The sequence below is a fragment of the Balaenoptera ricei genome, chromosome 5 (genome assembly GCF_028023285.1).
Source record: "Balaenoptera ricei isolate mBalRic1 chromosome 5, mBalRic1.hap2, whole genome shotgun sequence".
Lineage (NCBI taxonomy): Eukaryota > Metazoa > Chordata > Mammalia > Artiodactyla > Balaenopteridae > Balaenoptera > Balaenoptera ricei.
Window position 1 is genome coordinate 45,089,199 of NC_082643.1, and position 13,940 is coordinate 45,103,138.

Consider the following 13,940-nt stretch of genomic DNA (forward strand, 5'->3'; position numbering starts at 1 on the left):
CCCGCCATGGGTTGGGAAGCGCGGCAGCTGCAGCCGGGGAAACCTCAATGTCACCCGGTCGCGGGCGACTACGGCGGCCGGAGAAGCTGCCGCAGTCCGTGCACGCACGCGGCCAGGCGCGGCGCCTCGCTCAGGCTACCGCGAGCCAGGCGTCCCCCGGAGTCTGTGGGACAAGGCCGACACCTCAGGCTAGCCTCCCTTGTCGGGCTGGCACCGCTAACACGCGGGGAGCAGCCGGCTGTGCGCCTCCCCTCCCCCACTCCAAATCCGCAGGCGCACAGGGCACGGCCGCCTTCCGGGAGGTGCTACCACACCCCTGCCCGACGCCGCTGCTCCCGCCCGCTGCTGGGGGTGGGGGTGGGGATGGGGGTGAGCCGACCAGGAACCCTCGGAAAAGCTGCGGCGGACGAAGGGGCCCTTCTAGCCGCGCCTTCGAAACAGCGCTCCTTGTTCTCGATGGTCTCCGCGCGGCCGTTTTATAGAACGCCATTTCCGGTTCCCTTTAAAGGCCCCACGCTGTGCGGCGCAGAGCGTGCGAGGAAGGTATAAAAGGGAGCGAGGGGGCGGGACCGAGGAGGAAGGGGAAAAAAACTAGCGGTAGAGGGGGCGGGGGAGGTGCAAAGGGCGCGCTCGCGCGCCACGTGACCGGGACGCGCCGTTCTTCCGTCGGCCATTTTAGGTGGTCCGCGGCGGCGCCATTAAAGCGAGGAGGAGGCGAGAGCGGCCGCCGCTGCTTATTCTTTTTTAGTGCGGCGGACGAGAGTGGGAGTGCGCGCCGCGCGAGAGTGGGAGGCAAGGGGGGCAGGCCGGGGAGAGGCGCAGGAGCCTTTGCATCCACGCGCGCCTTCTCTGTCTTGTTGTGTGCTTCGCGCGGTAGAGCGGGCGCGCGGCAGCGGCGGGGATTACTTTGCTGCTAGTTTCGATTCGCGGCAGCGGCGGGTGTAGTCTCGGCGGCGGCGGAGGCAGTAGCACTATGTCGGAGGAGCAGTTCGGCGGGGACGGGGCGGCGGCGGCAGCAACAACGGCGGCGGTAGGCGGCTCGGCGGGCGAACAGGAGGGAGCCATGGTGGTGGCGGCGCAGGGGGCAGCGGCGGCGGCGGGAAGCGGAGCCGGGACCGGGGGCGGAACCGCGGCCGGAGGCACCGAAGGAGGCAGCGCCGAGTCGGAGGGGGCGAAGATCGATGCCAGTAAGAACGAGGAGGATGAAGGGTGAGTAAGGGGCGGCCCGGGATAGTCAGGCCCAACTATCCCCCCTCCCCCTCCTTCTCCCCCGCCATTAGGCCTCGTTCCCGCTCTCCGCCCGTGCTCCAGGCTCCCGTGCAGCCTCTTTGCACTGTTATCCCCTTCTCTACGCCGGGCTCCCCCGGGCTTTCATTTCCTTCTTCCCCTGCTGCTAATCGCCCCCTCCCCCATCACACACGTTTCCACCTTTAGCCGTCACCATGCTGCTCCCCGGCCCGCCCTTCTTCCCTCCCTCGCCTTGGGTCTCCTCCCACCGACTTGGCCGCCAGGATTTTTTCCCGCCTGTCGAGGGGTACCTTTTTTCTTTTCCCGCTGTCTTCTCTCTCCCCAGTTTTCTAAAGTCCTGGGCATAAAAACGCAATCAGATACAAAAAGCCTTTATGCCTGGATAACTAAGGTTTATTTGGTGCTTCTCACTGCAGCATCCCTAGACGATGCCATTCTTTGTAAGCACATGCTTCGGGGAACGTGTAGGTTGTCCAGCTCTGCTCCTCCCGTCTTGGCTTCAGGCCGAATGTTTTTCAGTATTTTGAGTAAGTTTCGCCTCAGCCTTTTCGTTTTTCTACTGTACACCATCGTACAACGACTTGCTTGCATAGTCCCCACTTTCTAGCCTACGGAACCAACTGGGCCTGGTGAAATTCCCCGACTCGCCTGTTGGTACGTTGGTTTTGCTCCAAGGGCTTTCCTTAAGTTCCCTGTCGGCGGGGCCTGCACTTGGCTGGAGCTGGTCTACCTCCGGCTTGCTGCCCGCCCTTCCCCCACCCCGCAGAGTTATTCTAACCGCGCACCTTTTTCGCGCCCTCAGCTATTGGGTTCCTCAACTGTTCGTACAGAGAGTGTACTCTTACCTTACTTTTTCTGTGCAATTTTCATTTTTTACAACCCACGCCGTGCCCAGAATCCTTTTTTTGGTCTCTCTTGATTTCTCCTTCCCGCTCTCACCTACTTAAGTTACAGGAGGCCCACCAGCCTTCTTTCATAAAATGAACAAATTCTGTAATGTGCTATGGTTTTTATTCTTTTTGCAGGTTTTTAAGTAGTAACTTGTTTCCTCCGATTGGAATACGTTGTATATGTTATTTAAAGCTGCATAAAATTTTTTAGAACGCAGCATTTGGGAGCCGGGAACATAATATAGGAGTTAGCAGGAGGGACTAAGTCAGGGGTTCTTGGTTGGGTTTTCTTCTTATTCCCGTTACTGATCGCTGATGTTGGGTTAACGCTTCCATTACTTTTTGTAATTGGGGGGTGTGTGTGTGTAATTTTTTTCGCTGTAACAAGGAGAAAGGTGTTGGCTGGAAGGTAAAAGCAATAAAATGTCGCTTTAACTCAATATTGGAAAACATTCCCTTTATTAGGAAAAAGCACAAGCTTTGGAGGGGGGAGAGAGAAGCCCTTTGGAATATAGGATTTAATATTCTCAGCCTAGGCAGACTCTTGTCGGGCTGTTTTGCTGATTGTGCTGGCTTTGGGAGAGTGGAGGTGGGATGGGAAACGAGCCTTTCTTAATTTATCTGGAATTATATATAGCTTAGTTTAAGAAAGGGATATGTTAAATATTTGGAAACTTAAGCCTTTTAACATTTTGGTTTTTTTCTGAATTCTGTTCTTCGGACAGAGGCACCCAAATGATTGTGTAACTTACTGTTTGGGGCGGGCTTTCTGTTCTGATTTTTCAAGTCACAAAGCAGCTGCCTTTGTAGTTATCTACTGTTGAACCGAAGTGTAAATGAATTAAAGTTTTTAACCCTAACAATGTCAAAAACTAAAACTAGAATTTTGATTGGTTGCTGTACCGGTTGTTAATTCCCTAGCCATTCAAACTCCTCCCCACGACACTCTGAAGCAGCGACGGCACAGCGGGAAGAATGGTAAAACTTTTAAATTTTATTTCTGTAATATAAAGGTTTCAATAGTCATAACATGTGGAGGCTGTGTATTGGTTAGTTGCCCATTGATCCCCAGGAAATTCTAGACTTTAGTACAGTAGGATATTTTGTACCTGGGATATAAAACCTTTTTAGGCATCATGTGTGATCTTTGGGCAGAATTGATGCCATTACATGGTTTTTGGTCTGTGGTAATGCATGTAATTGTGGTTTGGCCAATTAAAGCTTAATATAATAAGTAATGATATTTTTATATTTGGGCAAGAAAGTATTTAATTTTAAATTTGATTTGTTTTAAGACAAAAAAATTTTTCTTGTAATTCTAAGTTTAATGTTATACGTGAAGGTTATCTGCTACAATAAAGTGTGTGTTTAAAATGTATTGCATGTTATACTGAAATATTCTGGAAATGTCAGTAGTAAAACAATTTTTAAAGTAGTGATGTATATGCAAAAATGACTTTTTTTTAAATCACCAACCATATTTGTAAATAGAACTTTAATAAGAATTGCACATGTACTATTAAAGGCGTGCTGATGTGGCTTTCCACTACAGCTTAAATCAGATTTTTAGATTTTCAGTGTGATTTGGTTGGAATGTTAATTACAGTTCGTTGGTTGACGTATTCACAATTGCATGACTTTTTGGAAGGCTGGTAGATTGAGTATTGTTCTTTTTATCCCTCCTGTTCCCCTAAATGTCAGTATTTCTGCCTTCAGGATTATATTTGAGTTTTCCAGGAGTTTGTATCTACCACCACTGGAGTTTAGAGGGCCAGTAACTTGCAGATAGTTGACTTAACATCTGTACAAACAACATTCTAAGAGCCCAGTTGGGACAGTATTTACATTTTACAGGAGCTTATTATTTTCTTTAACTGAAATCTGTCCAGTTTTATATTGGAGATAAAGTGTGACATACAGAATAAAAGTTGCTTGGTTTTTTTTTTGTTTGTTTGTTTGTTTTTGGTTTTTTTTTTGGCCGCGCCACTCGGGATCTTCCCCGAGACCAAGGATTGAACCCGTGCCCCTTGTATTGGGAGCGTGGAGTCTTAACCACTGGACTGCGAGGGAAGTCCCCAGAATAAAAGTTTTTTGATGGAAATTATTCTGTTTGGTCCTGTGATAGTTCAATTTCACTGCTAGGTAATAGTGGCAAAGTAAATAAGAACAAATTAATAACTGTACTTGACTTTATTACTCCATTACATATTTCAAATATGTAAGCAATTATTTTCAGTAATTTGAAAGGATCATAAACTTATGTTTAAAGGTTGTTGCTTTGACTCTTGCAGAAATTATATGTGGTCTGTTAATACTATAACTTTGCAAGTTTTTTGACCTCTTAAGAAAAGTGGACAATTAAATATTTATAGTTAATGAACATTTTCGATTATGAGGTTTACTTTGAGTTTACATTTAACAAATATTTTCATTTTTAAAGTTTAATACTTGACTTTTAAAATAATGTACCCCCGCGTGCCACAACAAAAGTTCCAGCGTGCCGCAGCTAAGACCTGGCGCAGCCAAATAAATAAATAAATATTTAAAAAAAATTACTGTCCGGTCAGATAGCCTCATCTGTTACACATATTCTTGTTTTTCTTTTTGAACAAAAAGCCCTCGAGACTTAATCTTTTTGGTGTCTGCACTTGCCACCCTATCTGTTCTCTTGTCTCCCAGTTTGAGGGAAATTGGGCAGAAGTTTCATAATAGTGGTGAGGGTAAGACTGGTTACTAGATATAAAATCTAAATTTAATTTCTTAAACACATTTCTGTGTGTGTATCTTTTTACAATTCTAACTTGAGACTGAAGTGAGTTACAATTTCATCCTAAAACTATTTTAAAAATCAATTTGTTGCAGACTTAAGTGGTTTTTTTTTTCCCTTAGTACAAGAAAAAACAGCTATTTTGAGGAGGACATGCCTGTTATACCTCTAGTGGAGTAAAGCGTTTCCACAATTTACTATGGACCTTTAGAGTAATTATTCACTTCCATAGTAAAATGCCTTCCTGAGCTCACCTCATTATAATTTTTCCAACTTTAACATCCCTAGTTTTTACTTAAAAGCAGTTGCACTGATATTTCCCATTTTGGTGTGAACTCATTACATTCTCTATAGGGCTATGATCCTTTCAGTATGTAGGTACTTTAAAATTAGTGTCTGGCAAAATATGCATGCCATGTATAGTAAGCTACCTGGAGACAGAGTTTTTACTTTCTCATGATTATTGGGGAACTATAATACTGTTGTAGCTTTCAGTTTTACAAGGTAGGTACATTGACTTGCCTGCATTGGGTTAGGCAAGAAGCAGAATAATCCCGTTCATTTATGAGCCAAAGTACAGCAATACTTTTCTAATAACAGGACTGTTGATCTAGTTCGGTAACCATTAGTGTATAAACTCAAGTGTGATTCTTCCTGTTTGAGGATTTTGTGAATTAATTGTGCTGTAGGTTGTCTCCTGTCTAATTTTTAAGAAATGAGTTTACCTAACACTTTGTTGTTTTAAATATTTGAGATTATAGTCTATACCCGAGTGCTTCTGGGGCATCTTGAACGTTGTTTGCTTCGTAGAAGAGCAGTTACTTTTAGATACAAAAGCAGTCTTATGCCAAATTTACGGGCCTTTGATTCCGTAAGTTGGATTTACTGTAAAGTTGAGACCCTGAGTACATGGGTCTGAATTTTAGCATTCTTCGGAACCTTTGACAAGTTTCCTGGGTTAATTGTAGTAATGGATGCCCCCAGATTTGAGATGATTAACACCTAAGGAAGGAGTACTAAATTCTTTTCATTTCAAATTCTTATTTATCATGAAGGATACTAAAAATCACCTGACCTTTTGGGTTTGGAATTGGAGACTATCATTGAAGTTTTTGAGTGCTGCTTTTTGAGATAAATATACTTGTGGCCCCTTCTATAAATTAAGTGTATACTTACTGTGTGTTTTTTTTTTTTTTTTTTTTTTTAAACATTGCTTGGGTATTGTTATCTGTAAGGGTGCACTTAATATAAGAAGGTTTTGAATCTGCTGTTGTGTGTGATTCATGGCCAACATGGAGAATGATTAGTTTTAGCTTGAAAGCATTTAAAAAGTAATAGAATAATAACTTTTTCCATATTCCAATTAAACCTGTGCACCTCGAGTGTGTGCATATTCACAAATGGAGTGAAACAACTTTAGTTCTGCTTCAACGTTTTAGTAGATAGGGCACTGAACTGGATGCTGGAAGCGTGGGATCTGTTTCTGTTACTTCACTTCCAACAGTGTGGTCTCAGGTAATATAACATGTTCGTTACTTGGTTTGCTGATTTGTGTGTTGGAAACAATGCTCACCACAGGAAGATTGACTACATAGCCTGCTTTCATAGCTTGTGTGTATTTATCCTGTGCCTTAATAGTTGATACTGCCAGTGGTTTACTCCTGTGGTGTAAAGGTAAGCATGTTTTAGTTTCTGGAGTATTACATATTGTACATTGGAGCTAGACATTTAAGACTGTTTGGGGGTGGAGTGGGGAGACACGTATTATTACTAGCAGTGTTTGGCCAATAATCAAGGTGGTAGTTTTTAAGTATTGGGTCCTATTCTGTAAGCTCCTGCTTATCTAGACTTGAAACTACCATAAAGTCCAAACAGCCAGGAGACTCAACTCTAGTTTCCCTACCCCAAGTCTTGTGAGAAAGATAGATGAAAAACTATCAGCTAATATACTCAAAAAGTAACCAATAATGTCATGGAATGAATCTTACATAATTTTCCCCTTATATTATTAAAAAGTAATGTGATTTTAAAGCATTGCAAGATTCTGAAATTCCATCAAGGTAAAAATCATTTTCTGAGTTTAGTGTTGCTATTTAAATTGGTTTCTAATAAAAAAAACTTTATAGAATTGTGAATGTGTAGTAATCTCAGTTAACCAGAACCTTAACCTCTAGGTTAAGGAAACCCCATTCCTTAACCTCTAGGTAGAGGAGAGTTTACCTTATAAAGCTGATTGAGAGTTTATTTTAAAAGTAAAAATACAAGATGTCATTCCTGCTTGGGAATGAAATGAAGAAAAGGGGAGATTTTGGGTTAAACATTTAAAGTTTATTCAAAAACAGTCATGTTTAATTTATTAGCTATTATGTTTCAACTCACTTATCTTTTTTAGTCATTTAAGTTCATTCAAAGTATGAAGAAATGAGATCTAATATATTACCTAGAGGAATTAATCTTTTTTATTGACTTGTTAAAAGTTTGTCAGACTGTTTCCAAGGGTATTTTTTATACAGATTCTAAAATGGTACCATGTGATACTACCTAGTTGCAAAAAGTAAACCCCTCCCCATTTTAGGTTAACTACTGACTTAATTTTAAACTAAATCTATATTTTATAAGGAAAATAAATACTCATTTCTTATCTATTGGTGAGATTTCACTATACTTAATGTCATTTTAGGATTGTAAAGGAATAATTTTAAGGATAAAATACCAGAAGTTTTATTTAAATAAGGATTAGTGGTAGGTTTGAGTAACATTACTCTAAAAGGTGACAGTGATTGGCCAGTTATGTTGTGTACTTGAAATATATATCAGATCGACATGCTGTTGTAGTTTTTAAACTGTCAGAATTTGTTATGAAACCACATATGGAAGGCCATGAGTTGTTAGGAAGTGTTTAAAAGTTACAGAATCCTTTTTTTCCCTTTCCAAAATTGGGAAAAAGTGTAATGATGTGTTTGTCATTTACCTTGAATAGGGTAGTAGGCCAAGTATCTTTATATAAAAAATACTTACTGTTGAGTAGAGTGTTAAACCTAGAAACCTCAGTAGTATTGAGAGTAAAGTTCTTAGATGGGAAAAAATAGTATGAGAGCAGTTTCCACCAGCCAGCACTGCTCCATATATATTGCTGTTTATATTTTGAAATTATTCCTTACTGAAGTTACTGGCATTTATGTAGAGTACAGACAAGTCATCAGTGTGATTTTGGAACTACATTTTATTTAAGAGCTTAGAAAACCTAATTTCCAGTCTGTAGTTTTTACATGGGATATTTAAAATTTCTGGGTTAAGTCTTTAGCATTAAAACTAATCTTAGGATCCATTTATATAAAACTCATCCTGGCCTTTTCCCTTTAATGTTGGAAACTTCATATAGCTCATGCAGATTAAAAAAAAAATTTAAGCCATTGAGTAAGTGAAAAAATTGCTTTATTTAGATTGTGCTCTATCCCTACTAAATAGTAATTTATTTCTATTGAGCACTTGGGATGTGTCAGACCATGTTCTGTGCCATATAAATCCTCACTGCAGATAGAGGTAAGCTCTTAGTTCTGGAGGAAGGATTTAAACCCCAAGCAGTTTGGCTTACTGCCTTTAAATGTACTGCCTCTCGAAGAGAGAGTCCCACAAAGCAACCTAAATTCTCATTTGGAGAGTTATCTGCACTGAGTTGTATAACTTTGTGCCTGTCATTTAATGTTATAATATGGTATAATGTCAGTATCTATAAGGCAAGAATATTTCAATTGTTGAGTAGGTGTTTTAAGTTGAATACTATATTGCCTTTGGGGTGCTAAATAACTTTACAGATAGGATTAAGAAATTAAACTTGATACTGTAGGTAAAGTCCTACACTTTAATTGGGATTATTGATTCACTTACAAGTAAGGGTCAAATTTTCAGCTTGTATTGCAGTATTAGGGGCCCATTTCTGCTACTTGAACAAGTCCTGTGCTGTAGTTTTAACTTTCGCTGCTCAGGATTTTTCTGAAGTTCCAGCTCTCCTTCATTGTAAAGTGTTTTGCACATCTCTGCAGGGGTGAAAGCAACTTGAAAGTCAGTCTTTGTGTTCAAGGCAGCAAAGGTAATCTGGACAGACACTAGGTATTGTGTTTTAAGCAAGATACAGTAATATAAAATACAGAAAGTTTAAATTGATACCGTCTTATATATACCATCCTATAATTTGAGGCAGAGCAGAATGCTGGTGTTTTAGAGAGGCTAAAATAAGTTCCCATTTATCCAGAATTAAGATAACAGACTTTTTCTTATGTGTTACACATGTATATTTTGGTGTGTCTACTGAGTAAAAATGGGGTGAATTTATTTAATATGCTAGATTCAGTAAAGATAGAATGGATTTGGTACAGTATGTGTTCATTGTAGTATATCCACCTGTCTGGTTAGGTTATCAGTTGTGCAGCACCCTTCCTTATTAGAGCAGAAGAAAACGAGTGCTTTTGGGCTGCCAAAACGTAATGAATTTGCCTCAAAAAAGAGCTAGTTAGGCTCTTGCTCAGAGCCTGTTTACTTTTACTTTACCCCAAATTTGAAAAGTTTGAGTGCCGGCTAACTTCCTAAAAAATGGAAGGCGGGGGAAAGCATTTTAGAATAGCAGCTGCTGATTAATCTGGCAAAAATGAAAACTAGAATTTGTTAAAAGAGCTAAGAAATAAGATGCACTTAGTGTATTAATAAATAGTTCTCTAAGTTCAGAAGACCCTACGGGCATGCTATAGTAGCATAGTGTGTTAGTGGTGAGTGACTCAATGTTAAATCATGATTACTCCATTTGATTAGGAAGGCAGAAGAGTGTGTGTGATATGCCGTAGGAAAAAAAAATCATTCCAAGTAATTGAAGGTTAAAAACAATTGGGGAGAGAGATTAGGAAGGCAGGCAATGCTTGAAGGAAGGTAGACTATTTGGCTTCTCATTCTCTAAAGGTGCTGGATAGCTGAAGTTTTACTACATATTTTGCTCTAATTTTTTGAGAAACAGTAATCATTCTATGGATGTATAAATTATAGTTGACTAGGACATTTAATATTCTGGATAAATGGGATTTGATTGTTTAAGAAGGATAGCCTCTTTGGTGACCTTTTTTAACTCTAAGGTAGACACGTTTAACAACGTCTTTACTCAAGACTATATTAAACGTGGAAAGTTTCTTTAGAGAACACTTACTGGGCCAGTTGATGAATTAGTATGCTTATCTAGTATTTAAGAAAACTGACTCCCAATGTTGAGAAAAAGTTTGGGGTTTGTGAATTAAAGAACGTGCCTCATTCTTGATTTATTTCTTTGTAATTATTTTTTGTTAATTTTATATTGAGGACACAACCCAATATAAATATTGCCTTGGTTAAATAAAATCAAAACTAGTTCTGTCTCTGAGGAACAGACCGGACAGACACAGAATTTTCTTGCCTTTCAATTTTAGTTTTTTTTTTAAAAGACTTTTGTTATTCTCTTCAGCTTGAAGTAATTTCAGACTGTTAAATTATCGATGGAAAGTTTCTGTAATAATCACAGAAGTGGTAATTTAATAGTTAAATTTCAATTTAATTGAAGTTTCTATCTAGAACTTTCCATGAATATCTGAGCAAGAGGTCATTACCTTGAAGTCCGTTTCTTTCTCATCCTTAAAAAGATAGCAGTGTTCTCTTCACCTTGAAAGAGTAAATGTTGGTAATGTACTTTCATCTATGAAGGAAGTGCTCTGGATCTTTAGGTTAAAAATAAAGGTGCTTAAGGCAATTTAAGTAACTTGGACTGGATATGAAAGAAAATGTAATTGAGAAAATACCTCAACTTTTTTTCCCCATGGAATTGGCAGTAAACATTAATAATACCTGTACAACAGTGTGGGTGTTTTGTTATGCTCATTTGATTATAAAATACAAAAAGAGTTAATAAAAGTTACTTAAAGCATGGAAATTTTATTAGCCGAAGTCCTGAATGTAAAGCATATAAATAGTCCAGCTCTAGAATACAGGTACAAGTTGAAAACCTAACCTAAATGGGAAGTACACTATATGCCTAAAAATAAGACTTCTTTTGCGTTAACTTTATTAGAAGTAAGAACAAGTCTGATAAAATAGTAAGATCAGTAACACCTCAGTTAATCTGGCATCTGTAGGTTAAGTAGAAGCAAGATCTTATTCTAGGGATAGACTTTGTCCTCTTGTTGCAAGAATTGGCTTTAGTGGCGATATCCTAAAAAGCCCACAAGATGGAGATGTTCCTGCTTTAATTTCTTTTCAGAGCTGGAAGTTAGCACCACACCCCCATCGCCACCCCTCCCCCTGACCCACTGCAGTTGCAAAGATAGAACTCATTGACCAAGCATGATTTTATTCTGATGGTGAAATTGATTTTTAGCCCTCACATAACAAATTCTGACAGTTTATCCTTAAAATAATAATCTCTAGTCCTGTCTCTTTAAAGGGTAGGAGGGAGGTAAAGGGTGGGAGTGAGGGTTAGGGATATAAAAGGGATCACAGAGCTGCCAGATCTGAGCTTTATGGCCTTTTGCTGTAATAAAAGTAAGATTTCACTTTACAGTTTTTTTTTTGGGGGGGGGGTGCATTTTTGGTTTTAAAGTGCCTTGGTGGTTTCCACTTACCACCTGTCACTTTTAGCATTTTAAAGGTTTAAATATTTTATTGCTGGTTAACTGAGGTTCTACTGGAAATAAATAATCTAGGTTAATTAGTGGATTGTGCTTCACTGGGTAATTTTTTTGTTCATTAAATTGCTTACTTTTGTCTTTATTAAGTATTCTTAGCACATCGAAAAACTTGGTTTACAACTTAATTGTGAGACTTTCCCATTTTATGTGCTAAGAGTTTTGTTAATGAGAGAACAGTTAAGAAAGGAGCTTCAGCATAGACACATGCTAGTTACTGTGATTAATGGGGACCTCATAGCCTTTTCATAAGTTCAATAAAGATTTGGAAGAGAAATTTCAAGGTGAAATTCTGTTTTGCTGTTACCAGTATTTAACTTGTAATTTAAGAAAGACAGTGTATACTATTTTTACTTTGGGGATACATTTCTCTTTTTGGCAAGTCAAAAGACTTATTTAATCTGCTGCTTGCTCCCTATTTTGTAATTATGCAGGCGCAGTAGTGACAAACAAAACTTTCCAAAACTGTAAAAGGGTGTTCTTGATATGTGGTTATGTAGGAAGAGTGAGATTTTAATACACTGCCCAGTAAATTGGTGCAGTTTTGGGGAAGGTGTTATTGATGTGGATACTTAAGGCAAAATTAAAAATTTTTTTTTAGCATTTTAATATTGCTTTTTGTCTTTACAGGAAAATGTTTATAGGAGGCCTTAGCTGGGACACTACAAAGAAAGATCTGAAGGACTACTTCTCCAAATTTGGTGAAGTCGTAGACTGCACTCTGAAGTTAGATCCTATCACAGGGCGATCAAGGGGTTTTGGCTTTGTGCTATTTAAAGAGTCGGAGAGTGTAGATAAGGTAGTGTGCCATGTGTTCTAATCAGTTAATAATACAAAATATGTGAATAGTTTGATACAATTAATCTGCCTATTATTTGTGATTTCCCCTTTTGCAGTTATACGAAGGAAGAGATAACAGCTCTTGCCAATACGTTTTATGAAGAGTCAGATTCAAGAATTTTTTACTGAAAACTTCTGTGTGCCAGGCTCTACTGTATTAAAATTAATTTTAAAAACCTTAAAGATGCCTAATTAGAAGGATATGCTGTGATAAGTTCACAGAAATACAGATTTTGAAATTTGCTAGGCAAGAAACTTCTGACTGAATCATTTTACATTTTAGTCTTTAGGCTACAGGGAAGTAGCAATCATGCTTATATTGCCAATAGTTAAAGGCATGGTGGTTGTCTAGTAATTGATTAACTCCTCATTCTTACTGACCTTTAGGTTTTTAAACATTGTTAAATATTAGCTGATATCACATCACCACAATTGACAGTTTAATTGTGAGCTGGTCAACATATGCCTGGCATTAGCTATATTTATTTAACTATAATTATTTTTAAGTAAGTTAATAATCTCTGAACTTTAGTTAAGATATATATCTTTCAAATGAAAAATTTCCATTTCCTTAGGTCATGGATCAGAAAGAACATAAATTGAATGGGAAGGTGATTGATCCTAAGAGGGCCAAAGCCATGAAAACAAAAGAGCCTGTTAAAAAAATTTTTGTTGGTGGCCTTTCTCCAGATACACCTGAAGAGAAAATAAGGGAGTACTTTGGTGGTTTTGGTGAGGTATGTGATAATATTTTGACCTAGTTTTTGTTAAAATTAGTGTGAATATAATTGTCACATTATAGGTTTTTCACTGGGTTTTCCAAAGTTGTTTTGAAGTTTGGACAGATTATGCGATTTGTTTTGAAATAAGGATAGTATAAATACTTCATTAGCAGGTCTTTGAAGGTTAGATGATTGCATTTTCTAGTTTATTGAGGAACTATTGTATGCATAGCATCCTTGGGCATACCATACACAAAGATGAAGTAGACATTTTCTTACTGTGGAATTTACTGGATTAGTAGAAAGCTATAAACAAGAGGAAGAAATTCAGGTTGGATTACCTGAGATATAGAAGGAAATGGTTCAGTTGAGAATAGGGAAGAAATAAACTAACAATAGGGTGTAATGCCTTCTCAGTTTAAGCACATGTATATGTGCAAATTTTATGAGGCCAATTATAGACTTAGATTCCTTTTATGAATTAATGATTTAAAGCTAAGTTGAGAAATTTGTGGCTTTTGGACCCAGATACAGCCTGTAGACATCCTTGGTTTGATTCAAGCAGAACATATTGCATGTTTAGTTGTTAGTATTTAGGAATTGAGATATTTCCCACAAAAATCTGTATATTTAGCTTTTCTTCAGTATTTGTAAGAGCAGGTGACATTGGAACTGCCTTCTTGCCTGGCAACAGCCATCTAAGATGGAGTAGCAACTTCTACCTTTGGTTGCTCATACGTTCTCCAGTTTTCAGTGATCCTCACCATTCCCCATTTTC

At 38.9% G+C, this 13,940-nt stretch overlaps 1 protein-coding gene across 5 annotated transcripts in view; it reads left to right on the plus strand.

The window, feature by feature from the left end:
• Nucleotides 1–660: 660 nt before the first annotated feature.
• Nucleotides 661–13,940, plus strand: part of HNRNPD (heterogeneous nuclear ribonucleoprotein D) — a 17,149-nt gene continuing 3,869 nt past the window's right edge. Inside the window, exons 1-4 of one of the 5 annotated variants that reach the window (XM_059922773.1) lie at nt 661–1,209; nt 3,060–3,116; nt 12,231–12,399; nt 13,016–13,177. In XM_059922773.1, the coding sequence (XP_059778756.1) occupies nt 974–1,209; nt 3,060–3,116; nt 12,231–12,399; nt 13,016–13,177 (624 nt within the window). In that variant the 5' untranslated portion in view covers nt 661–973. The remainder of the gene's footprint in view (nt 1,210–3,059; nt 3,117–12,230; nt 12,400–13,015; nt 13,178–13,940) is intronic. The other 4 variants (XM_059922772.1, XM_059922775.1, XM_059922774.1 and 1 more) reach the window with 4 other exon arrangements.